Below are 26,222 nucleotides of genomic sequence, written 5' to 3' on the forward strand. Positions count from 1 at the left end.
ATTAAATATGTTGCACGGTTGCAAATGTTGGCAAACGTAAAAATAATGCAAACAATTTTATTAGTTTGTTTTTCTTTTGTTTATATTTCGAGTTCAAAAGACTAAAACTTTGGAGTTAACAGGGCTGAAATGCAACATAAATAAATAAAAATATAACGTAAATCTCACGAAAAACAAACCCTGATAGCCTATGAGGAAATGATATTATATATAATGGTCCTTTTCACATAGTTTCAACTTCAAATAATAAAAAAAAACAATGTTGTTAATTGACAATAACGGCATAAAAAATAACCGCACAAAAATACCAGAAAATCGCATCAACCCATAATAATTATTGCAGAGTTGTGATGTCAGAAGTGAAGTAAATATCTTCAAAACAGTACAGCTTAAAAGCAACAAACCCAAGAAATATGGATGCATTAACTAAATAAAACATGCTCTTTGGTTGTAATGCTAACGAAAAAACAACGACAACCTACATCAAGAGCGTACAACGTTGAGATGATTTCCGATGCTTTCACTAAAATGCTCAAAAACTGAGAAATCACGTTTGTCCTCATGATGTACAGTAAATTAGATAGTTCTCAATGTCTCATGCAATATTTCCACGTTTTCTGAGGTCTTTTTGTTTACAAATTTTTCGAGATTATAGGACAAATAATATTGGTATCGGGATTGGAAACAGAGGGGTTAAAATTCTGCGGTTTCCGGGAGCAACTTTCCAATAGGTACCATTAAAAAATCCCCTTTGAACTTTGTTTGGTAATTACAGAAAAAAAAGAGCAATAGTAGTGGTGGTAATAAAATCCATGTCAATCAAATGACTACCATCGCCCTAACCCTCTGCGCCAAGTTAGCAGAAGGGGATTTTTTTAATGGTACCTTTTGGAAAGTTGCTTCCCGGGATACCGACCTAGCAAAGGAGTTAATGTCAACAAAAGAAGATCCTTTGTTACAAATCACGTTTGGTCGCATCTCAGTGCCACCACTCATCCCAGCTGACAAATCAGTCCGTTTTTAGATTGATTCGACCTCCGCAGAAACTGAAGATAAAAGAGGTCTGATTTACCGGCTGGAATATTCAAGGAGGTATATGGCAAGAGTTGAGATCAAGGACAGTCAGAAAATTTTGAAAAATTACTTTGAATTTGGTGCATTCTGAGAGTATTTTCAAGTTTCAACAAAAATATGAGTATAAATATTCCTGTAAAATGGTGCTGTCTGATTGCATAGCAAAAGAATAAGATCATGTTTTCTTGAGCATTTTTTGGTAATAGAGCTAAGTCTCTACGTTTTCTTGTTGCTAATTCCTGGCTGAGATATTTGAATGTTTGATATTGGCAAAACTCGCTCTTTTAATGCAGTTTCGTTTAAAATTAGGCAAACTTTGTTTTAGAGACATAAAGCATCATTCTCAATATCGTGACGTCACACACGTGCCAAAGGAGGGGGGTTGTAACCCCCAAAACCCCCCTTGGCTACGCCACTGTCAAGGACATTTTGTTGGATAACGCTATTCAGGGCACTGGTTTGAATGAAGAGATAATTCCTTGGATTTAGGCTGGAGAAAAAAAATGAGAATATTTCAAACAAATCAGTCATGGTTACAGCAGAAACAATGTTAACTTGGAAAGTAATTGATATCATTTGACGTCAGTGTTCGACAACGCGTTTTAAAAGCAAAACAGTTGTAACAGTTCAAAAGCAGACTTCATGAACAAATTAAACAAGTAGCCTTTCCACTAAACGTCGTATAACAGTACTTTCTTTACACAGATTATTATCATTGGCATGACAAGATTATGTAGAACACCCAGAAACAACATAGAAAAAACATACAATTTGAGATGGTGAAGTGTTGTGTAAAGGAAACAAGAACCCAGTGAGCGGGAAAATATTGCCAAACGTCATCAATGGTGCAAACGAAATAAACGTGTCATGACTTTGAACTGATTGTGAAAAGGGTGAAAGCTTAGTATCATTATTATTGTATTATTGGAAACGTGCCTTTAAACTTTTTAATTTTTGTAAGAACTTCCCCTTTGAGTTTGTACCTTGTGTTTCGCATTTGCCTCATGCGTTTTCCATGACCTCATGATTGGCCATTGTTAAATACGCTTTCCTGACAGCGTTGTGGCATTCCAACTCGAGTTCCAATAATAAGTTTAATCGTTTTAGTACCGCAGCTATATGGGCGTTTATGTTGAAGTCTGAGTACATGTTGAAATTCAAATAAAGTTATCTGTTTGCGTATGACAGTTCGTCAGAGATAGTTAGGAGACAAGGATTTTCTGCAACAGTACAGACGTGTTTTCTTTCATATGAACATATTACCATTACTGCATATTAATTAATTATATTAATTACTACAAAACGGCAACTTGGTTATTTGTTAAATGGTTCCACAGTCAGTTGTGGCTGATTATTTCAAAAAAACAACACGAAATCGACTCAGAGCGAGTGACAGCCATACTAAATATGCCATGGTAAAGTGGGGCTGCAAGACAAGCATAACTGTGGCAAAAAGACCAAAAGAACGGATCATCTGCTTGTGTGCCCCCAGCTAACCACCTAGAGAAGCAAGCGGTACTCTTCACTGTACAACTCAGTTGCAGAAAAATGCGTCAATTTGTGGACTACCCATCAAATTTAGAAGACTGGAAGGAGGAACCAGACAGAAAATCAATCGTTTTTTACATTGATTCGAGGTTTGTAGACATCTACGTGCTTTCATCTACGTCTACAATCGTTTAATCAATGTAAAAAACGATTGATTTTTTGTCTAAGAACAAATTTGTAACTGTTGCAGCTGACCTCTGACCTCTACCTTGATGCATCTAAACGGTAAAGTATGTGGTGGCCATTTAATGGAAACTACAATAAAGTTAAAGATTGAAAATAAAACGAATCAAGCAAAAATGACGATAATAAAACATTATCCGACGATACACTTTGGTTTTACCCAAAAAAAAATTAAAAAATATATCAGACTTGCTGCAATTTCATGTCAAACGGCAACTCTAGGGCAATGGGATACTTATGGTATTGAGCTTTTTGCGTAGATTTTACATCTCAAAACGTAGAAAAAATGATTGAAGTGAAGAATGCGTCGTTGCACTGGACAGGCAATCTAGTAACAGCAAAAACGTTTAAAAAACATAAAACTACAGCAAAAATAACAAAGCAATCTTGACCACAAATGATGAAATGGAAAAGAAATTGACGTTTCGATAAAAATCATGAGGATATGCTGATAAGTTTTAGTCTTTTTTTGAGTCAATGACAAAAAAGCGCAATGGCAAGTTCTGACAGCGTCAGGCAGAAATAACGTAAATCGAGAATTTATTTACTTTGGTAGCCAAATGCGGTTCGGACCCCATCTAGCGCAAAAAATAAATAAAATCAGTGTCCACTTCAAGTGCTAAGGAGAATGAAAACCTGTCAATGCTTTAGAGTTTAGACTGACTACCAAGAAACAAAGGACAGTGTCTTCCTGACAGCAAAATCCTTCATTCAACGTTTGCAGACGTTAAATCAACGCAAAAATAACGCATTTTGTTGTCGGGGCAATAATACTTCACATGCTATTTCTGCACTCAACAACTACGTCATAGAGATACAATTTCTACTGTACTTGACGTGTAATCAACCTGATAAGAAAAGATTGAACTCAATAAAATCTCATTCGACAAAAATAATATACAAACATCAACAGATAACTTTACACACGTGACCCCCCCAAACGTGTTGATCAAACTACTCCCTCGTCTGCACAATGCGCATACAACAGCAACAATACGTTGAGCAAGTTTTGCCAAGATGACGTCATTTGCACCTTTGTTTTATGTCGGAGAGAAGCAAAAAAATACTTGAAATTTTCGCACCATGCTATAACTCTGTTTCACATGAACTCTTCATTTTCGAACTTGATAAAAATGCAACGAGTTCTTCGTCCTCGGCCTCTCTTGCGCTGTCAGTGGCCATCATTCCCTGGTGGATAGAAAGATCAGATTTGAAAGTTAAGCCTGGAGGCTGGATTAACACCAAATGTGAGGAGGTATTTAGAAAAACTTTACATCTTTACACAACGGATATCCCACTTGTGGATACTAGAATGAGACCTTCGGAAAGCTTCAGCTACTTGGAGACCACAAGCTGGTACTTGATTACAAAAGATCCTCTCTATCAGCTCACCATTAGTTTTTCAATCACATCCACCTTCGGTTAAAACAATCTTGCTATTGTAGCACACTTTCTTTTTCTGCATTACCGTCGTTGATCAACCGTAAGTGTAAATGTAGTACACCGTAATTAAAAATCACCTTAAAATCCAGAATATCCAACGAGGCACCAGCTGTGACTAGCTTTTTGCAGATATCTGTTCGAGCAAACCACGCTGCCTTGTGCAGTGCTGTCTGGCCGCGGGATTTGCAGGTTAGGTCAAGAAGCTTCTTCGAGTTTGCTGAAATAATATAGATTTCGTCAAAGTCACCATCTCGTTTTACTACGAAGTGAAACTGTCAACTGATTAAAATACGAAAACGCAGTAAGCAATGTCACATGATAAAAAAAAGCTACTCAACACATAACATCGCTGTCATTCTAGGACTAAAAATTCGGGTCAGGAGAAAGCAGGGAAGCTAACCTTAGTGTCCATCTTTTGGCATGGCGTTAACTGTGCTGCCAAAGCAACCCTGAGCTCACAGTGGGCGCAAAGCTCACGTCCTTCTCAGCGCACGTCAGTCAGTCTTCACAACTGCGCTACGTAGCCGATCGCATATTCTCAGATTTTTAAGCTAATCGTTAAAAAATGTATGAAGGATGAGAAGTGAATCGTAATTAGCAGTGCGCAACTTCGACTTGTAACTTTAAAATACAAACAACAATGATTTGTATATTCAGGTTCCGTGTAAAGTTTCAATGTGCATCTCACATCAATTGTCCGCTCAGCACATCATCAATCACCATCCTCCAAATTCGGTTTTGTTTCGACAATGCCTTACTAAGACACCTAAAGATGCTTTGAGGTGGACACTAAGATTGGCTTCCTTGTTTTTCCTTCCATGGTCAAAAACACATAACCATCCTTTGTAAAATTTAATATCTTATACAACGCTTTGTTTTCTAAACTAACTCAACAAGTTATAATCTTATAGTATTGCACAGCTCACCTTGCCCTAGCAAATAGTCCACGATGTCACTGTGAGAAAATCGGACGGCGTGATGCAATGCTGTATACCCCTCGTCATCGTACGCGCATAGGTGCGCGCCTTGCTTTACGGATGACGTCATTTTGACAAAGTCGCCACGCTTTGATGCATTTAAGAAAATCTTATCGCTGCAATATAAAGGATTTTAGAACTTGCGCTGCTTTTTCGCGAACAGAAACCAACTTGCTCGCACTCTTTACCACAACTCGACAAAAACAATAACATTTGCCAACCCACAAGGAAGTGAAAGTTGTATTTATTCCAAAGCGAGGAAAATCTACAACTGCAAAAGTATTTTTTTAATTGAATTAACTTAAAAAACGCAAATAGCATGATATCTTCGTACCATGGACAAACGTCAGTTTTATTTTCCATTTGTTGAAAATCGGGGATTTTTTCATCGGAGACATCGGCAGATGATTTCCTGCTTGCACCCGTAGATAAATTCGATTTTTCAGTCCACGATGCGTCTTCCATTTTATGATGTAATTTTTTGTTATCTTTGGTCGATATTCCGTTATATTCATCCGCTTCTACGGAACTATTTTCGTATCGCAAGCTTGTCTTCCCTTCATCTTCAGAGCATTTTTTAACGTTCTGCAACAGAGAATGATGATGCTGGTCCAGTAAACAACATTCCAACAACGTTACCTGACAAGAATGCGATCAACCGAGACAGCAAAATCTGTCAATTTTACATTGATTCAACGTCTTGACGTTGACGTTCTGACGTTGAATCAATGTAAAAATCACGGATTTTGTTGTTTGGAAAGAGACTTACGTTATTGGAATTGTTCTTGTTCGTGGGCAAGCCCAATAGCTGACTCGGAGAGAACGTGAATTTGGCTGTTCTGAAAATTGGACGAAGAATTTGGTAAATACCACGAACAACATTGAAATTACGTAAATACAGAATGAGACCGTTCACCAGGCAATTCAATTATAAATTCTGAATCCAAGAAATTAATTTATAATTGAAAATACGTAAACTATTTCCGAAACTTGCTGCTGAACAGTAAATGAATTTGTTCTGTTTGCTCCACAATTCAATGGATAACGAGAAGACCTGAATTTCAATGTCACGGTGTAGATTTCCTTTGTCACATTTAGTCTGTTGGATTCATAAACCAGCAGCGCAAAAACTTGTTGGTCAACACAAGCAATAAGGTTTTACTTTTTCGGGTTGCAGTCGCTGCTGCTTCGCCTGTGGGTTTTCTTCTTATTCTTTTTCCCGTTAGATGGAGCGAAAGTCAACTGGCTGCAAAAAGTTTGAGAAGTTGGGAGATTTAATTTTCAAAATATTGGTATGTTGACACCGTCTGCTTTGCAAAGCGCTGCATATCCACGATAGTTACAGCGCTATATAAAAACATGCATTATTACTACAGTACTATGACATGGGTGCGGTGGAACGGCGAAGCGGATAAGGCGTTGGCTTTCCAATTATGCATATCTGATTCGACTCCCGGCTTCAGCTGGTTGTTGAAAACACCGCTCACCTCTATCCAGGGTGTAATAAATCGTAGCCGGTCGTTTGGTCGACAAGACATTTGGTCGACAGGATATTTGGGTTAGGTTAGGGTTATGTAACCCTGGGTTAGGGTTAGAGTTAGGGATAGGTTAGGGTTAGTTAACCCTAACCCTAAAATGAATCGTTCTGTCGACGAAATGTCCTTTCGACCAAACGTCCTGTCGATCACATGTCCTGTCGACCAAATGTCTGTCGACCAAACGTCCTGTCGACCAAACGTCCTGTCGACCAAACGACTGTCGACCAAATGACCGGGTACCTAATAAATTGGGTGGTTGTAGTTGCTAAAAGAAAGACGGCCGAGAAAGAAACTGGCCACACAGCTCTCGTTAGTGCTGAAGGCTTAGTACAATGAGAACCTTATCTTCTCATTCCTAAAAGCTCAATAACTGAATAATACTAACAACTGAACTTCTTTAATAACTGATTAAGGTAAAGGTGCCATACTCAGTGAGTATGGGACCTTTACTATGACATGGAGTCGCGGCTTCTTTTAGCAGAGCGTTATCCAGCGCAATGTCATTATATAGTTAGCGATGAGCAGTGGCACTACTAATACAGTGAGTATTTTACTCGGACAAGACGAACAACAATATTATGAAGGTTATTACAAAATTATAAAAGATTATCTATAATGTCTTTCGTACTGCTAATTTGCATTCATCAAATGCTGGCATTTGCACAACAATCTAACCTCTTAGTGTAATTTATTAAGTTAAGAATCGATTTCGCTATAGTAATAGCATCTTCAGCTAGCACATGTAAAAAAAGAAGAAAATTTGAAAAATACGTAAAACGAACAAATAAAGCAAACTCCGATGTTATCAACACGCATAAAAATTATATTTTAAATAGATGGTTACATAATATTAAAATCAAAACCTGCAAGCCTAAATTTCGTATATCTGCTTTCTGCTTTCGTATAAAAGATTTGTTTTGTTTTAAACTCTAAAAAACAGAAGTAGAGAGAGAGAGAGAGAGAGAGTGATTACAGGGCTTAGCAACGTATGTAAACGTACTAAGTATAATGAAGAGAAGTTCTTTTTAGTAAAGAGAAGAGGTGTTTACTTCTTCTTTCGTATGAGACAGGATTGTTCAGAATTCGGGGCAGGCGATGGAGCCATGTATAGCTTCGAACGTTTAGTGTTGCTATGGCATGCATTCCATTTGGCGCCTTGTAAATGATGTTTACGTGGCAGATGCTTTATCGAAATGTTTTCCTTGTACACATGGTAAAAGTCCTTTTTCAAGTTTTGACTCGGATACAGAAATTCATGCTCTTACATAATCACAGCATTACCTCGTGAAATCAGTTGATAGCATCTGTTCAGGATCGGCATCCGGAGTTGACCGAGATGTTTTCAATAAAGGAGGCCGTCGGAAGAGTGAAGGAGAGTAACGTTGATCTTCGAAGGATATGCCATTAGATGCTTCAGCAAGAGAGGATTCAGCTTCACGCGGATCACTCTGAAATCATGAAAAACAGGTTTGAACTAGTTTGACTGATCAACTTACAAGGAATAATTTACATATAAAACCATTTTCGTAGTGACAATTAGGTCTTTACTTGAATTTTTGGCTAATATCGTCAGTGTGTTTTTCAGGTTTATGGCAGCTGAAACCTGTAAAACTGACACCGACAAACTGAAAGCTGTATAGTTTATACTAACTAGGCCGACCAAAGCATCTGTGTGCGACTCCTCTGTGATTTGTTGCTCAACGGTTGCTATGGCAACACCGTCACTGCCTGACAACGTCATGGACTCGGCACCGATCTCTTGAGCAACGACTTCAGGCTCTTCGAAGACGACATCCAGGGATGTGGATTCGGAACGACCTTTGTCGTTCATTCCTCTGAAGAGGAAGTCTTCCTCCGTGTCACCTGACTTCTAACAAAACATTTTTATTTATTTTTTAAGGTGTTCAGACATCAGGCGTTCAAGTCTAGTGTACGTTTGCAGCACTGACGAGTCCTTAAGGTTGAAACAGTGACGTCATGTCTGCAGTTATAAAAAAACAAACATTTATTTATCAAGCCGATGTGGTTAAGAGTAAAAAAGCCTAAAAAAAAAACAGAGGAAAGTATAACAAATGTTTTCCATGTAACTCACTCACCTGTGTCATCTCATTGAAACTTGTAAGAGGACTGCAAAACAAAACATTTCGATTAATTTTGGAACAAACCACGGTAAAAAATAACAGTTGTTTTATTTGCTGATTTGTAGCAGTCGACTAAACAGTTGAATCTCTTAACTGATTTTCGCAATTTTTCAGTTAACAAGTGATACTTTCCTAGCGACGTGGACCATGGGAAGAAAGTTTTCGTTACAATGTTGCGGTGTCTTGCTGGAGATTCGAGTGCATCTATCTATCGCTTATCGACAAATAAAAGTAACACAATGAAAAGAGTTGATCTTTCTGGCGTCAGCACTACCTGAATTAGTAGTGCGATACTGATGAACCCAGCCTCATGGGCGAAACACGTGTCTATCACTGAGTTCTTGCTCCATTAGTATGCCGAGAAACAATGAAAAGGATCATCTCAGACGATCAAGTTTATCATTGAAAAATATTCAGTTTTTAAACGTAAGTCAAGAAATTTACGATCAAAACCGACCATAAATCACTTGAAAATCGGCCGCTATTTAGATAGTTTAAACGTTGAATCAACGTAAAAATGGGACGATAGGACGAATGATTTTCTGATGGCGTTTCAAAGCACATTACAAGTTCATCCCAAGGAAACTGTGGCAACGTTTTGATTGACACCTACCTGGTCACAACACCGGAGTCACTTTGCACACGATTCCTATACAACGCCTGCTTCTCTGCTAACTGGGACCGCGGTCTTTCTTGTAGCTGTGAGGATACAAAACATAACACAAGAGTAGTATTGCTATTAGATCAACTGACACTGGTTCGAATCTATAGTGCGGCGGTTTTTCATTGAAAAGGAGCTTTTTTTAAATTATCTTTATTCACTTTAGCGGAAGCTTAAATGTTGCAAAATACAAAGCAGCGCAATTGCGAAAATTTTTAGAGCAAAAATTTAGCTTTACGGCTTGCCATGTAACAAGTTGTTCACATCGTCAAATATTCAATGTAAATGCGATATGATAAACTCTAACTTAAGATACATACGTTTCCTTGCGGAGTGTTGGGGCGAGGATGGTTGAGAATGTAGACCTCTCTATCACTGCTGATGACGTCAGAAACCGTGAGGAGGTCCTCGCGACGACTGTCAATCTTATAGAACTTATCCGAACTGCTAGCTGAAAAAGAAAAAAGGAATTTTGAAGTGCACATTGATCAAGAGACAACCGAGTGGATACGGCACTTGGCTTCCAGTCAAAAGACCCCAGTTCGATACCAGAAAAGGTTGAACATTTGCAAAAGATTTCCATTTCTCCCGCAAGATACGCATATCTTCCGCTCCGTTTAGGTGAAAGAGGATGCGGTCATTCATGACGTATATGATGTCCGGTCTGTATTTAGCGCGCCATTCACAAGTAGATGAAGCTGCCACTCCATATTGGTACCTGGGAGAAGGGCAGGCTACAAGGCCGTTTTAATAAAATTAAGACACATCCCTGTCTTAGTTTGGAAAGGCGGATGAGGAGGGTGCTGACGTCATAGACAAAAGAACGGAGCCAGATTTTAATTTGTCTTCATTCTGCCTTCAGTTTATGGTCTGCCCAGTTAGTCTGCCGGTTTTACTGGGTAGACGTGAAGCAGATGGCGCAATGAGTGTCTTGGTTTCAAACAACGGAAATAAAACCGATGAATGGAAGAAAGAGGTGACTTACAATCGAGAAATATCCACTTTTCTGACACAGGGTCGGGAGGTCTCTCTTCGTCCTGAATTCAAGAAGTCGGATATGAACGTAGTTTTTTCGTTGCGTTTGTTGTAAATCGAATGTATTAAATGTGTAAAAACAATCAAGTTTTCATAATTTCAGGTGTTTATAACTTAGTTAGACAATGAAGGCATTACAGTAACACTTGTTTCACAAAACGTTTTTGCGTTCAAAATTACGTTAAAACGATATGGCACGACTTTGCGAAAGCCTTCCACGCTCAACGAAGGCGAAATACGAGTAACAATTGGTTCAAGGCCACCACAAGAAGTTAGAATGACAGCTGCGACAATAGTGCATTCAAGGGATGGTTAATCAGGCGTTCCTAAGACTAACGTTCGAAGGCCATTTGCTTTCCATGCTTAAAAACACTACCAAAAGCAAGTTTAAACACTCACTGATGTATGATATTTTGCCTCACTACTGTATGTCTGCTTCAAATGAAGATGGCAACACTATTTAAAGTTTTTTGTGTGCTGGTGATCAACTGCAAAAACACACTAAGGATTTCCACAAAAACTTAGTTAACGAACAATACTTAGAAGTATTTTCTGCTACTTTGCACAAACACAAAAGGTCGTGCTAACAGCGGACAAAACTAATTGATCAACAATCGATACTTACGTTCATCATTAGGAGGAGGCAGGAACGAACAGTATCCAAGGTTGAGTGCCTCATCACCACAGTTACTAGAAGAGGGGTGGCTAAAAAGTATTTTCATTTTAAATTTAATGTTTTTTTTTGCTGAAATAATCATATTTATGGGAAAAACACATTAAGGGCCAAAAAGACACCATAAAAATAAGCCCCTGTTTCGAAGGTATTTTATTTCCGAATTTGAAGCTTGGTGAATTCATTCGCAATACATTTCATGGACAAAAATTAGCCGCAGCATCAGATGTGGAATATTATCACTGGTGTATCATTCAGACATCCGGTCAACAAATGAACTAACAAATTAACAACTTGGACACCCTGGGAAACGAACGCAAACAAGGAAAGTCAAACATGAGATGAAGAGACGAGATTGACAAAGAATGTGGAACAACAAACTGGTATACAAAAATACACCATGAACTGGACTGGCAAGAAAAGGAGAAAGCCTTCGCTCAGTAGTGGGCTACTATGCGTTGAAAATGGTGATGGTTATCGTTCAAGAAATCAATCTTCGTATTTGATATAAACCTATCAGAACCAGGATGCCGTGAAAGAAGAAGAAACCTAAGCTGGAGCCAAATTGAAAGAAACCTAAAAATTTTGCATTTCAAATTGTGATTGATTTCAATGCCGCCAAAGTCCCAACAATGGAGGTTTTTTTTAGGCCCCAACAATCGATGTAAGTGACAAACATCGATTGTTGGGGCCTAAAAAAAAAACTCCAGCTAGCGAAATCCGTCCTTCTTACATTGATCCAACGTCTAAAAACGTTAAATTACTGTAAAAAGAACAGATTTTTCTAACCGAATTGTGCCTGGTACCGGTACTCACACAAAGTACAAAGCGGATCTTTCTTGTTGTTGTAATCGACAAACTGTTGAATCTGGATGACGTTGACTCGGATCTTGATGGGATCATAAGAAAGCTGAGGCCTGAAAAGTTTCGATCAATATTTCAATTCTTTACGTTGTTTTAACATCACAAACGCTTGTGTTTGTGGCCTTGTCCAATTTTCGTTGCCATCCAAGAGATCGCGCGGCAAGGACGAGGTATGGAGAGACGAACAGCTGTTTGCCACTGGTCGTTCTTCACAGAGGCGGTTCTTGATGTTCGCTTTAGATCAGGAGTGTGCAAACCGTGACCCACGGGCCGACACCTTATTACTAACAGAAACGTCGAGGAAACTTTGTACACTGTGAGTTACATACTGGTCACCATACAATTAATGTAAAACGCAACTGTAGCCCCCGGTCCCATCCGGTTACGTGTATTTGACCAGCATGTCTTTGTTTTACATTACTTATCTTTTAATATTTGATATAGGATCATAAAAGGTTAAAAAATAGTGACCCATTGCAGCTTTATTACGTTGCAAATCAAATATTTTACCTGAACATGGCAGGACACGCTCGATCAAAGTCATGTCCAGATAACATGACAACATCGCAATCACGTTTGTTTTTATGCTTGCCAATGCAATAACTTACTCAGTGAAGACAGAGCCTCTTCGCTTCCCTTTGTATAACATGTTGGCTTGGTTGAAGAATTCCACTTTAATGGTTGATGGGTTTAACCTTAAAAAAAAACGAGTTGCGTGTTTTCAAATGTAATTATTTATTTATGTTAAAGCAAAAATGTCGCTTTAAATCTAAAAAAAGGAACAAAAATGTGACCTTTGTAAAACAAATCTGCAAGAAGCATCATCTTCTTCAGTGGACAAAATGTTATTGCATGAGGCTGTTACATCAACAGAAAAACAATATTGCATAAATGGTAACAAATTCTGCGATGTTTTTACAACATTATCTTTGGCTATGACAGTGTGTTAATGAGCACAATCCCACACAACAAAATCCGTCATTGATAGACGTTGACTCAATGTAAAAATGACGGATTTTGCTGTCTGGGATACATACCAAACAAACAAAACAATCCGAGCACATTAGTTCAATTTATGCGACGCTGAACACCTTCCATAAAACAGAAAAACACAAAAAAATCAATTTAGTAAAACAAATAGTTTCTGAAGTTATTTTTTGCATTGATTCAAGGTCTGCTTCACAAGCTTTATAAGTCAAACAGCTGAAAATAACTCACAAACACGGCTCTCCGTCCACTTGCACAGGATAGGGCTTATTGATCCTCACGTATGCTTCCTTGCACTGGCATATCCTTTCTCCGTGCCCGCCGACAAGCGCCATGCCCTGCAAGAAATGATTACCACCGATGATCATTAGTTGTCATGACGAAGCGCAAACGCCATTGTGACGTCACTGGAGTCATAGCAACGCAAATTTCAGCAAACGATCTAGTTTCGTAAGAAAACAATACAAAACCAAACTTCAATTGGATTTCAAATATAAGCGATATTTAATGCTTCATGGTGACAGTTTAGTGTTGAGGACTTGTTGGAGCCATATTCATATCTGTATTTTGGACTTTGTTCTTATTATTCAAATTGTCCATGCGTTCCATTCATTTCACTTATAAACGTCTAATGTTATTTTGCTGAAATATTGATGGAGTGCGAAAAGAAAAGCCGGTTTAGCGCCAGACGGAAGAATAAACCTAAAAAAATATGGTCGCACTTGACGCTGCTGGTGAAACCAAACAGCAAAACAAAGGAATTTTCCCAACGCACACATGCTGAATAATTCATGGCACCTTACCAGCTGATGTATTCCAAAAGCCAGCACCTCTATCACTTTGTCGTCGTGGGATTGAGGTTTGAACTCACTTCCTGCCGGGTTACCCCAAGGAACACAACCCGAGCTGTAGCGGGGTATGTTGAGAAAGAGAATACAAACTGGCTTCGCTTCCCGGATCTTCCAAGTGTAGTCCACACCATCGCACTGCGTTGAAAAGCCAATTTAGAACTTCTATTTTAACGTCTTATTACGTTGAATCAATGGAAAGTTGAACAGAAAAAATGTAAAAAATAAACTTCAGAAACCCTAAAAAGAGGGCCAAGCAAACCAATTTAATGACGCAAAATCCATGTAAACCAGCAGAATTTCAATAAAAAGTATATCTCAGGCAGCAAATCAGATGTGTTTTACATTGGTTCAACGTCTGCAAACGTTAAAAATGGAAATTCAGACGTTAAATCAAAATAGAAAACGACTGAATTGCTGTCAGGGATAAAACTTGCTCAACAGTTGCTACCAGTAGATCATATGGAATAAGGAATGTTTTCTCAAGACAGGCATTGTGCTTCCTACTTTTTCCCTGTATACGTACGTACAGAAATTTTATATCCATATAGCAATTGAGGCTAAGTTTACATCTCTTCTATGGCAAGACACCTTGGGTGGTATCCAGAAAATTTAAAATGTAACTTTTTGTGGCAACATTTTCGCGCAAAAATTTCATAAAATAGAAAGTTTAAGACCACGCAACATTACAGAAACAGTCTGGTAGGGATAAGTTTGTTTCAGAAACATCAGGTTGAACGGAAGTGGCTAATTGTCCAGCAATTTCGTGTAGGTTTAGCAAAATTTTAGCATGCTTGAGAAACTGTTGTTGTCAGCTGAAGATACTGTAGTTATACATACCACTGATATTGCTTAGAAACATTTGGCATCGTTTATGAATAAGCAACGACACCAAACTACTGTGGTTTGAAATAAAATGATTTTGAAATGACGTGAAATGGTTGTGATTGTACAATATACATACACGCAACTTCTAACCACAAATTTTCATGAAAAAGAAGCAATTTTTAGCTTTCTCGCTGCAACAAAAAGTTGCTCTAGTTATTTGTGCATGTTACATGGTAGATACTTGCAAAAACTTGTCAAAAACAACCAAAATGACAACGTATTCAAATATGTTTGATTGAAAAAAAGCCCAAAATGCAGAATTAATTCAACGGTTTATAAAACGTTTTAAACAAATGTTCTCGAGATGTTTACTAAACGATTACCAACGAAACTTTACTGTTTAATAAACGCAAGATTAATTGTGCATCTTGGACTCTCTTTTCATGAAGATTGGCTAAATGTTCCAAACATATCAAAGTTGATTCTTTCAATCACTCACGTAGAGCGAGGTATGCCTGTATAGGTTCTTTGTTTCCCTCATCACATACTCCAACACTCCAGCCTTCGCATAGAACATCTTGTTGCCAATTCTGCTAGTGAATTTTTCAGGTCTTGCCTCTGCATGACGAAATATACACGTCAGGTGTTTTTGGTAAAAGTCCAATTAAGGAGTCATAATTATTACATTTAAAAAAAGGCTTATTAATCTTCATCATGTAAGACCTTTTTTTACTATTTGTTGTAGGTGAATGTACACAGCACTGTGGCAAATTAAACCAATGCTGCCAAAAATATATTCTGCTTCAATGCTTTCTATCGTAAAAATCAAAATGAAAGTTTGTATTTTGACTCTATTTAAACTACACAATAACTTCACTTTAATGTCGAATCACTTTCACGTATCTTTGTTTTAAAGAAAAACTCGACTAACCTCTACGGTTGTGGAAGCTCAAAGACACCTGGGCATCGGATCCGATGCTGAAGTAATTGTTGACAATGTTGAGAGGCAAATCGTCAACCGCTTCCCCATGGTTGGATTGGTTATTGTGAGAACTCTAATTATGAAGAAGAAGTTGGAATACAAAAACTTGCAAGAATCGTTTACACTATTTCCCAATCAAAAGATTTTTCTATTTCATCAAATATTGAACGACATAAAAACGCTATGAATTTTCTTTTTTTATAATCATACAAAAAGCAAAGATGTTACTAAAACTACTAAGTATAAGCGTCCTTAAAAATGTGACAAACAGCGGCATACAAATGCTTGAAAACACAATTCCTCCAAGCCCACCTCGTCTTCTACCGTGTTCTTTGGAGTTGGTTTTCCTTTCAGCACCACCAGCTTCCACCGGTCAAGCTTCACCATCCGAGCCTCTCCCACTCCCTGAACGATTTTTGTGATGGAATCTGACTCAGAGTAACCCTGATGATGCAGAATGAAAGAAAAATAAATCTATTGGACGAAAATCCACATAGTCACGTATTAGAAGTCGGCTGCATAGCCGAGTGGTGAGAGCTCTGGAACGGCAATCAAAAGGGCGCCGGTTCGACACCGCTCAAGAGCATGCGGCTGTGTCTCTGGCAGGACACTTAAAGGCATGCCTGAAGGTGGACACGAAGATTGGCTTCCTTGCCTTCCCGTCCACTTAATCCAAATCTTCAACCATCAGGTGTAAGCCTGGATACGACGACGACGTATTAGAGACTTTTGTGGTCAATGTAACAATTGTAACATACAAATACGTAATAAAATTTGCATTTTTTAAATATTTTTTTAGCAAGATTTTATTTGAAACTCATGTGACAAAACTTTGAGAAATTATTCATCAAAAATTCCCATTGTGAAAAGTTGCTTTCTCCATATTTTCCGGATTACTACTTACTGCTCCAAAATTTAGGGTCCTTGACAGATCGTTGCCTGTACCCAGGGGGAGGATACCAACCGGGGGAGCATTGGGAAGATTCAACTTGTCCAAGACAGAAAGAATCCAACCAACAGTGCCATCTCCCCCGCACGCTAGAATGCGGAGATTTGGAACTTTACGATACAGTTCCAACCTAAATGAAGAAAAAGTGTCACAGGAATTCATGGTCGTTTGAAAATGATTCGCCAACAATTAGCAAATGAAACATGGGTGGGTAATGTCTGAGAGCCACAACAAGGGACAACCAAGCAAATTTTATATCAAGAACAAAGATTTTTAAATTTCAAGATCATAAGCTGTCAAGAGAGTTTACATTAAAATCAAAAGACCCATTCTAGATTCCCAACACAACACCAAATGAATTATGTATCCTTCCAAAGTATGTGAAAAGTACCGTAAACAAACAGGAAAACTGAATAAGTATTCTAAGCGATTTTTCTTTTGAATGTATAAACAACGTGATAGCTTATTTTAAGCAAAAATTTGATCTACAAAGCTTCGACCAAAACACCTGCTTCAATTATTGACGAGGCTTTGGAAATGCACAATAGACAGAAATATGTGCAGTATTTTACACAGAAATAAGTAAAAGGTCGACTCGCTTGACCAAACCACCTAGGAATCCTGCCAGTATAATCATTTGGTTGTGGTCTATTATTGTCTCTTTGCAGGACATCTTTCATTCACAGCTCGTTTACAAAATTTCCACAATTTAGAAGGATTTCTCCAATAAAAATATGAATGCCCATCAGTCAGGAAATCCATTGTTTTTTATATTAATTCAACGCCTGTAGACGTTGAATCAACGTAAAAAAACGACTGATTTTTACTGGCTAAAGAAAGTATTAAAATGAAAACAATAAATCTAACACTGACTGGTGACAGATAACTGGGTCTAGGGATTTACTGCAAAATAGGCTTTGGTTCCAACCCAGGGCTAGTAAGCATTCTTCCACTAGCTCTATGCCCAAGCATAAAGTAGCTCAATAGGAATGTTTGCTAGAACTTTCAGTGCAAGTCGCCGTATCAAACATGCATTTTTGTATAATCAGTCAACATTCAACCGACCTTAACTAGCAATTCAAACCCAGCTAACAAAATCCGTCCTTGCAACTTTTGCAAACTCTGAATTATTATAAATATAACGGATTTTTGTAGCTGTAAGACGGCAAAACATTTTACTTTGTAACGCAAGCGGCTGCCAACCCCTACCAAGCAAAACAAGTCCTTCCTAAACGCAAAAACAAGACTTTAGTTGGCTGAACAGACGACTTTGCGGATGCAGGTAAAATGCAAAATCGTAATTTCTTACAAAGAGAGTGAAAACTAGCAGATGGCTTACATCAAAGGGACTTGTACAGGTCACCATTACTTTGCTATACTTAGAAATCGTTTTTATTTGTATTTAGTTTTAAATTAACTGGTGAAGATCCAGAATTTTACTTCCATAAAATTCTATCTGAATAAATGCGATAGAAATAAATGCGATAGAAAGAGACTTTTAGGTCGAAAATGATTTTGAAACTTGATGAGTTAAAATTGCAACTGACAAGACTAACACACTTCACAAAAAAAACAAAAACAATATGATATAAAAAAAACCTCGCAGCAACTATGCAAAATTCTGAGTACATCGTAGAAGCAAAACTGTTTTATTTTCCAATCACAATCAACTTACCGTTCTTGGGGGCCACCTTTGGATAAGTCACAGACCTGCCGAGGATTCAGATACCACTGAAATTGCTGAAGGAGTTTAGAACCCTGGTAAAAAAATATTGAGTGGTTTAATCCATGTAAGGTCTACACTCTACAGCAATGTTTTCAGCCTGAGAAAGTTGCATCTTTTCCCATCGTTTTAACGTCTGGCGGCGTTGTAACAATGTAAAAAGAGGTAAAAAAATTTGTTGCCTGTGTTAGAATCGAGATAGTGGATGACTAATAAAATTATGCTTTCAAAACAATATGACATCATACTTTTTTAGTTGTTCTGAATACAAAAAACGTACCTTCAACAAAGAGATAAAGTAGCAACTAGCTATTAGCGCACATCTGAGCACTTAATAATACATCAAGCATCTCGCTGATCATATGACTTTAGCATCGACGCTAGCTGAAAAATTTCCAATCGTGCTGTAGGTGTGGACAAACTGAAGGATATGTATTATTTGGTTTAACACCACGATCACCTATTTGACTGGTATGTTATTGACAGACAGCAAATCCGTCATTTTACATAGATTCAACGTCTGCAGACATTGAATCAATGTAAAAATGACAGCTTTTGATGTCTTGGATTGTAGCTTAAACGTAACAGGGTGACAGAGGTCAGCAAAAGTTGAGTTATGATCTCAAGATGGTTGGAAGTTAAAAATAGTTTAAAAATATAGTCGTTTCGGTACTACGACAGGCTATGGCATCTTCAATACGAAACGCATTTTATGTCTTGAAGCAGCCCAGCACCAGTATCCCACATAGCAAAGCAACCATTTTTTACATTGATTCAACGCCTGCAGACGTTGAATCAATGTAAAAAATGGTTGCTTTGCTGTATGAGATGACGTCATACGCACAAATAAAGAAATCAATTAAACAAAGAGAAAGTCTTTGTACCTGTTTACCCCCGCTTTTGGGGTTTATAAAAACCAGGGTGGGAGTTACGAAGGAGGTTTGTTGACTCAGGGGGCGAATTATGAAAGTTTTTGGCCTTTGGCTTTCTTTGGCGGATTTCCTTCGCCAAGTACCGCCAGCGATTTTTTTCTTTTTTGATCTTCCCTTTAACGATTTTGATCGCTGAGAGGACTGTAAATTAGAAAATACACAAGTAAACTTTCTGTCACTTATTAGGTTTACTGTAGTTACAAACACAGACCTTGCTGCAGTTGGAAATGAGCAAAATCAAAATACTTTGCGGTTCTACAGTGCACGTTCCATGTGAAAATAGCTTCGGCGGTATCAACCCGGAAGATATTAAAACTGAACCGCAAGAAGATTCGAAAAAACAAAAGAAATCTCGAGTGATCAATTTTTTAATCGATTCCAATCCGTTCGTAATTGCAATCAAGTGGACCGAAACATTTGAATAATTCTAACAACGTAAAATTGCTTTCAAATCGATAATAAAATAGAAAGCACGAGTTTTAAAACGTGACGATGGCGGCAGGAGTTAAATCCACTACTTGAAAATAAACTCAGACGTTGGGCAGGGCTGTTCAATTATATGGAAGTTTTCACCAAAACAATTTGTACCTGATTCCCGCATATCTGTATACAAGTCACATTGTCTGTAAAACTTTTGATTCACGCGGAAAATTTTACTTCGGGCTTACCACATCAACCTCAGTTAAAGTTTCCAGAAGAGGCTGGGTTCAATTTAAAGATAGAAGGATTGATATCCAATGTATTTCCAAACATTTAATGTTACAGGTATTTTGGAGCGTAATTTGATAGCAGGTAAATTTTCGACTTTCGTTATAAAGATAAGATCCGCTTCGGAGTTCACTTGAAAGTGCTGTAACCTCAATTTTCGTTAAACTAGGGCCATAAAAATAAGACACTCGTCCGTAAATTATGTTTTATTCAGCTTTCAAGAAAAATTAAATTTTGAAAACTTGCTTTTATTATCCAGGTCGGGGGAACAATGGATTTTCCGAGACTTCCCAAACTACACGGTTCGCTGATCTTCTGCATTTGGAAGCAGCTCACTTTGTTGTGGTAGGCTTCCTTGCACCACGAGCAACTGATGGCAATGATCTGAAAGGACAAATGTTAAGCAACGCTGCTGGTTTAGTACAAAGCACAACTGGCGTTTATTTTGAATAAAGCTATATTGCCGGCTGCGTAGCCGAGTGGTGAGAACGTCTGGGCGACGTTCGAAAGGACGTGGGTTCGACACCGCTCCAGAACACGCGTCTGTGTCTCGGCAAAAACACTTAATGGCAAGCCAAACTAAGGGGAGCAGCTAACTCGAAGACTATTATGTCACTTCGCTGCTTTCTGTCGTCCGTTGTATCGCATCTGTGATCGCAGTATTATGGTATCGCAATGGGCGCAAATAAAGCATTATTATCATTATCACTATAAATTTGTAAAGGGAAAACCTATAAACAGGTGGTTTCATCAAAGTTGAGGAAAAGAAGAAAACAATGGAAGTATATTATGTAAAAACATGAATTGAAAATGTCAGTGAAATAAAGAACTAGAACTGCAAGATCAAGTGATGACCTATCTTCCCAGACATCAAAATCTGTCATTCCTGCTGCTGAAAAACGACTGATTTTTCTGTCTGTAGCATACAATGACGAATATCATAAGCCCAATATCATCTTAAGCTAACCCAATGAATATTTGCTAGAAGAAAATTTAAATACCTCTTAGTACTTACGAAAGAAGCTATTTTCGCAATACAGATTTTGAACAAAGGTTTAAATCTTCAAAAATCTTGTTCATAATTGGTCTCGCACAAATATACCTCTAGTTCAAACAAACAATTGCCGGCGTTATCCAACTGCCTAAAAACAATCTTCACTACCAAACTTTACAAACAAAGTTTATTTATTTCCTCACCTTTGTTGGTTCTCGGAAGCCAAATCTTTTCTCAAACGACTGCAAAAATAAATAAGCATTAGAAGTAAATGTTGTAAAAATAAGAATCACTGCAGTTTTGAAATATTGCTGAAAAGAAAATTGATATGTATTTATTTGTTTTGTTTGATTATGTGAATCATGCTTTTAATTATATCAGCAAGCCGTAGTATTGCAGCAGCAGAAGCAAAATCACGGACAAAGGACGGCACATGAAAAGGTATGGTTGAAAACTTGATGTGGTTTGTTTTTGGGAGTTTATTTTTCCAGACGAAACCTTCTCTGTGTTTGTAGCACCCCTAGAGCTAGGATACAACATCACGCAATACTTGATATGACGCTCTACGCTTGGAAACGTTTATATGCCCTGGCTCAACTTAAACAATTCTCGCCACAGTTTGGGATAGATTTAAACCACGCAGCAGCAAAACATGCTATTTTTTATGTTTGGCGACGTTGCAGACACGTATACAGGTGTTGCGAGCTGGAAACCTGTATCACATGACCAGTGACATTTTTGAAAAAATAATGCTCTGTTGAAGACAAAAATAAGAAAAATGTCATGAATTTATTTTCAAGTCAATCAAAAATTCACACCATAAACATGGATGAAATAGGCGCCGACGCAACACAATTTGCATAATTCTATTGTAAATAAAGAATCAACAAACGCCCGAGGGCGTGGGTAATTGATACAGATTGACGCGTCAGATAGCTTTGCTGTTTAAGGTTAGTGAAGGCGAGTCGGGCTAATGGCGACCTATATACACACAACACAGGCCTTGCCAATATACGAACCCATAATAATGAGTGGGGGCCGATGTGATTTTGGTTTTGGACTCTTGGTCGAAAGAACTTCATATATTTTTGCAATGGTTCTGGTAGTTATAAGAAACCAAATTTCCAAAGTGTAATCACTGAACGTCAACTTACTGCAAAGTTCCTGATTTTAAATGAAAATAAAATAACGAACTTTTGCCCTACTACTAGTGTTGCCAGATGCACTTGAGCTTTTCAGCACAAGTGTTGAAATTTAGTTGAATACTTGCATGGTAAAAGCAGCACAAAAGCAGTCAAAAATCACATACAACACACACAAACAGCATAATTTTCAATAAAAATTCGAACTAACAACTCATAATAGCGATTTTGACTGCTATCAAGCGTAGCAGATCGGCCTCCAGTTAAATTTGAAGATCGCGTGTTAGCATGGCTTGTGTATATAGCAATAGATCGCTATGGTCTAAACCAGGGGTCACCAACCTTTTTTGCATGCGGCCACTTTGGCACTAAGAAGAGCTGTGGCGGGCCGCACTAATAAAATGTTACGTATAGGTTGACTCTGATGCTAGAAAAGAACGCATTTCGTACCCAGTATCAAGCGTTACATGTTGTTTATATTTATGTTAGAATACCGTAGCAACAAAATTAATCAAACAACGCTACTGCCAGGCCAAGCTCCTTTTACAACACTTTTGACTTTTTTTTAACAGTGCCTAATAAACGAGGCCACTTGCTTTGTGCATTTATAGCGAGGCGAGCGGTTTCATCAGAATATTCATCGCCAAGCTAACTTAACTTTAACGTGCATTCATAGACCTGCATGTGTCCCAATTAAATAAACGATCAAATTGAAACACTCTTGTGTGACACAAAAATATATATCAAGCCTAGCTGGATTCAATAACAATTTAAACTGACTTCAGCAATAACCGGGTAACAATTGATGAATATCCTTGTTGTCAGATTATTTGAAAATCTCCAGCCTAACTTTTCAATATTAAAATAGTCCAAAGACTCAGTACGGTATTTGCATTGAAAAAAATCTAGAATGACAACCTATTTACTTATCAAACCAGTAACATTACTTGATCCATGCTATTTCAAACACTATAGCCTAAAAAGAATTTGACAGTTTATGATGCTATGTTTATGATGCTACATCAAATTTGCACCTTTGAAATAAATTACTTTTAATATCACAAATATTGATATCATATTACAATGAAATCATACTCAATGTTCTTACAGAACATCATTAGAATGATAGCCTATTCTGATATTCTTACTTCATAATGAAGCAGCTACTCAAATCGCAAGCACTGAAGAAAAGCGACTCCCAGGTAGTAGCCTAACTTCAAACTTAATCCTTGCCACAAAATATTACAGACCTAATTACCAACAGCACTATTTACATTGCCTGATGCATCAACTGCATGAATTGAATGACAGAACATAAACAACATGAGTTTTTATATTTGATTATTGTTGCTCTAATACTGTATCATAGATAGTAAATAGCTGAGCATATCAACCCCAAGACTAGCAAAGACAAAAAGCAGTTTAAACAAAAAACTTCTTTACATATAGAAAACAGTTAAACCGTAGCCCACAAATTACATGAAACTACATGCTGGAAAATTTACAAATTATTTTCATTTAATATACTTTTTCACTTTGTGCAGACCTATGCGGTGGTATGCAGACCAAAAAGATAAACGAGCTTGTAGGCAAAAAGTCAGCACCAACATCGAAGTGTATCAGAGCGGCAAATGGAGACATCCTTCATGACCCAAAAGATGTAACTCAGAGATGGGAGGAATATATACAGGACCTCTTTTGGGATGCGAGCAGAAGCAAGCTTACTGAAGATGCATCTCGAGATGTGACAGGTCCACCGATCTTGAAAGCCGAAGTTATGTGGGCTCTGCATCAAATGAAAACAGGAAAAGCAGCTGGGCCTGATGAAATCTGTGTGGAAATGCTTAAAGCTCTAGACGAAGAAGGAATAGACATCATATGGAAGCTCTTAGATAGAATATATGAAAGTGGTGTGATTCCTGAGGACATGTTGAAATCAGTATTCATTGCACTACCCAAAGTTCCAGGAACACTTGATTGCGAAAAACATCGCACTATTAGTCTGATCTCACACACTGTGAAATTGCTGCTAAAGATCATCCTACAACGCTTAAGAAGGCAATTGCTTCCAGAAATAGGGGGCAATCAATTTGGCTTCATGAAAGACAGGGGAACAACCAACGCAATCTTCACGATGAGAATGCTTGGTGAAAGAGCAATCGAAGTCCAGCAAGACCTATATCTAGCATTTGTAGATTTTAAAAAAGCCTTCGATAAAGTTCGTCACGAACAGCTTTTTGAGATGCTGAACAACATTAACGTTGATCACAAGGACCTGCGCATAATTAAGAATGTGTATTACCAACAACAAGCTGCAGTTCGGCTACCGGAAGGTCTGTCTAGATATTTTGAAATTCAACGTGGGGTCAGACAAGGCTGTGTGATGTCACCAGATCTGTTTAACTTGTATAGTGAAATGATTCTCAGAGAAATAGAAGGTATTGATGAGGGAGTTTTAGTGAACGGCATCTCATTAAACAATATTCGCTATGCTGATGACACTGTGCTCATAGCGACATCCCCGGATGGTTTACAAACACTAATTAACAAAACTTCAGACATCAGTGCAAAATATGGAATTGAAATTAATGACAAAAAAACAAAATGCATGACTATCTCCAAACAAAGTCCTGAACCCCACTTTGTACTTCACCAGGGAGGCAACACAATTGAACAAGTGTCTTCTTTCAACTATCTTGGTTCTCTCTTAACAGCGGACGCACGATGTAAGAAGGAGATACGAAGAAGAATAGGCCTAGCTAAAGACGCTTTTAATAGACTACGACCTATTCTATTGGATCGCAAGCTTTCTATTCTTCTGAAGGTGCGACTTCTCAAAGTGTTAGTGTGGTCTGTTCTCCAGTATGGTTGTGAAACATGGACCTTCAACACAGAAACTAGGCGTAACATTGAAGCAGCTGAAATGTGGTTTTACAGAAGAATGCTCAGGATTTCATATACGGATCACATCACAAATGCAGAAGTTTTGAACCAAGTACATCAAGATAAGGAACTATTGAACAACATAACTCAAAGGCAACTCAAATTTCTCGGTCACATTATCAGAAAGGAAGATTTCGAAAATCTCTGTCTTAGCGGCCGCCTTCTCGGGAAACGTGCTCGTGGCAGACAAAGAACAACATTTATATCCAATTTCAATACATCAATCAGCCAACCAAGAACACTTTGGGACACTGCGCGACAAAGGGAACACTGGAGAAATTTACGAACTGAGCATCTAGTTCATCAAAGGCCGCATCGGCTATGATACTGTTGACATGACATGCGGTGGTTAGTGGCCGGGATCAAAGCACACAAAAGTGGTGTATATGTGGCCACACAACTGTTGATTAAAGTTTATAACAAATGCTTAACTTGTTTGGCCATATCTAAAAATGATAAGCTATCTTTGTAGTATTTAAGTTAAGTTTTGTGAGCACAGCATAACTCATGATAAGATTAATTTATCCAATGACTAGATAATTTTGCTCAAACATTTTACAAACAACTACATTAGTAGAATATAGGGAAAAAACAAAACCTCTTAAGGCTACGAGAATTCAGTAGGGTTTCAAAACTCTACCAATGAAGAAATGTAAGCTAGTGTGTATATATCCTAATGAATATCTGTAATAAGCTTACCTCAGCTCGCCAAATGCATTATTTTACATTTACTTTCTTCAGATAGTGAATCGAAAGTTACATTCTACCCAAATTTCTATACCATACACAAAAGTTTTCAAAATTGTCGATGCTACATTTACATTCAAAGAAAAATGTTAATGTATTTCATACAAAATGCAACACTATAAAGTTACTAAACTGGTAAAATATTGAAAACTCATGGCAAGAATTAACGAAGTGGCTATTTTTACATACTTGTTGCCATGGTTGCTTGTGAAAGGTGTTGCCAGAGTTAGGATTAACTTTTCTCAAATTAGGGCAGAATTTCTAATCTGGCAACACTATTACGGCTATATTCATACTATTAT

At 37.8% G+C, this 26,222-nt stretch overlaps 1 protein-coding gene across 1 annotated transcript in view; it reads right to left on the bottom strand.

Annotated features, from left to right (window-relative positions):
- Nucleotides 1–60: 60 nt before the first annotated feature.
- The window catches only part of LOC145782717 (diacylglycerol kinase zeta-like), a 72,024-nt gene continuing 45,862 nt past the window's right edge, over nt 61–26,222 (bottom strand). Inside the window, exons 11-35 of the mRNA XM_082594471.1 lie at nt 21,292–21,330; nt 20,341–20,478; nt 19,339–19,527; nt 18,407–18,489; nt 16,687–16,861; nt 16,095–16,226; nt 15,732–15,855; nt 15,300–15,418; nt 13,928–14,110; nt 13,356–13,462; nt 12,746–12,832; nt 12,090–12,190; nt 11,226–11,305; nt 10,551–10,602; nt 9,886–10,016; nt 9,518–9,603; nt 8,860–8,890; nt 8,415–8,633; nt 8,045–8,211; nt 6,388–6,471; nt 5,995–6,064; nt 5,560–5,810; nt 5,175–5,341; nt 4,326–4,465; nt 61–3,993 (exon numbers count right to left, since the gene is read on the bottom strand). Of these exons, the coding sequence (XP_082450597.1) occupies nt 3,892–3,993; nt 4,326–4,465; nt 5,175–5,341; nt 5,560–5,810; nt 5,995–6,064; nt 6,388–6,471; nt 8,045–8,211; nt 8,415–8,633; nt 8,860–8,890; nt 9,518–9,603; nt 9,886–10,016; nt 10,551–10,602; nt 11,226–11,305; nt 12,090–12,190; nt 12,746–12,832; nt 13,356–13,462; nt 13,928–14,110; nt 15,300–15,418; nt 15,732–15,855; nt 16,095–16,226; nt 16,687–16,861; nt 18,407–18,489; nt 19,339–19,527; nt 20,341–20,478; nt 21,292–21,330 (3,057 nt within the window). The 3' untranslated portion in view covers nt 61–3,891. The remainder of the gene's footprint in view (nt 3,994–4,325; nt 4,466–5,174; nt 5,342–5,559; nt 5,811–5,994; nt 6,065–6,387; nt 6,472–8,044; nt 8,212–8,414; nt 8,634–8,859; nt 8,891–9,517; nt 9,604–9,885; nt 10,017–10,550; nt 10,603–11,225; nt 11,306–12,089; nt 12,191–12,745; nt 12,833–13,355; nt 13,463–13,927; nt 14,111–15,299; nt 15,419–15,731; nt 15,856–16,094; nt 16,227–16,686; nt 16,862–18,406; nt 18,490–19,338; nt 19,528–20,340; nt 20,479–21,291; nt 21,331–26,222) is intronic.

Source organism: Aplidium turbinatum, chromosome 14 (assembly GCF_918807975.1).
Source record: "Aplidium turbinatum chromosome 14, kaAplTurb1.1, whole genome shotgun sequence".
In the NCBI taxonomy this organism is placed as follows: Eukaryota; Metazoa; Chordata; class Ascidiacea; order Aplousobranchia; family Polyclinidae; genus Aplidium; species Aplidium turbinatum.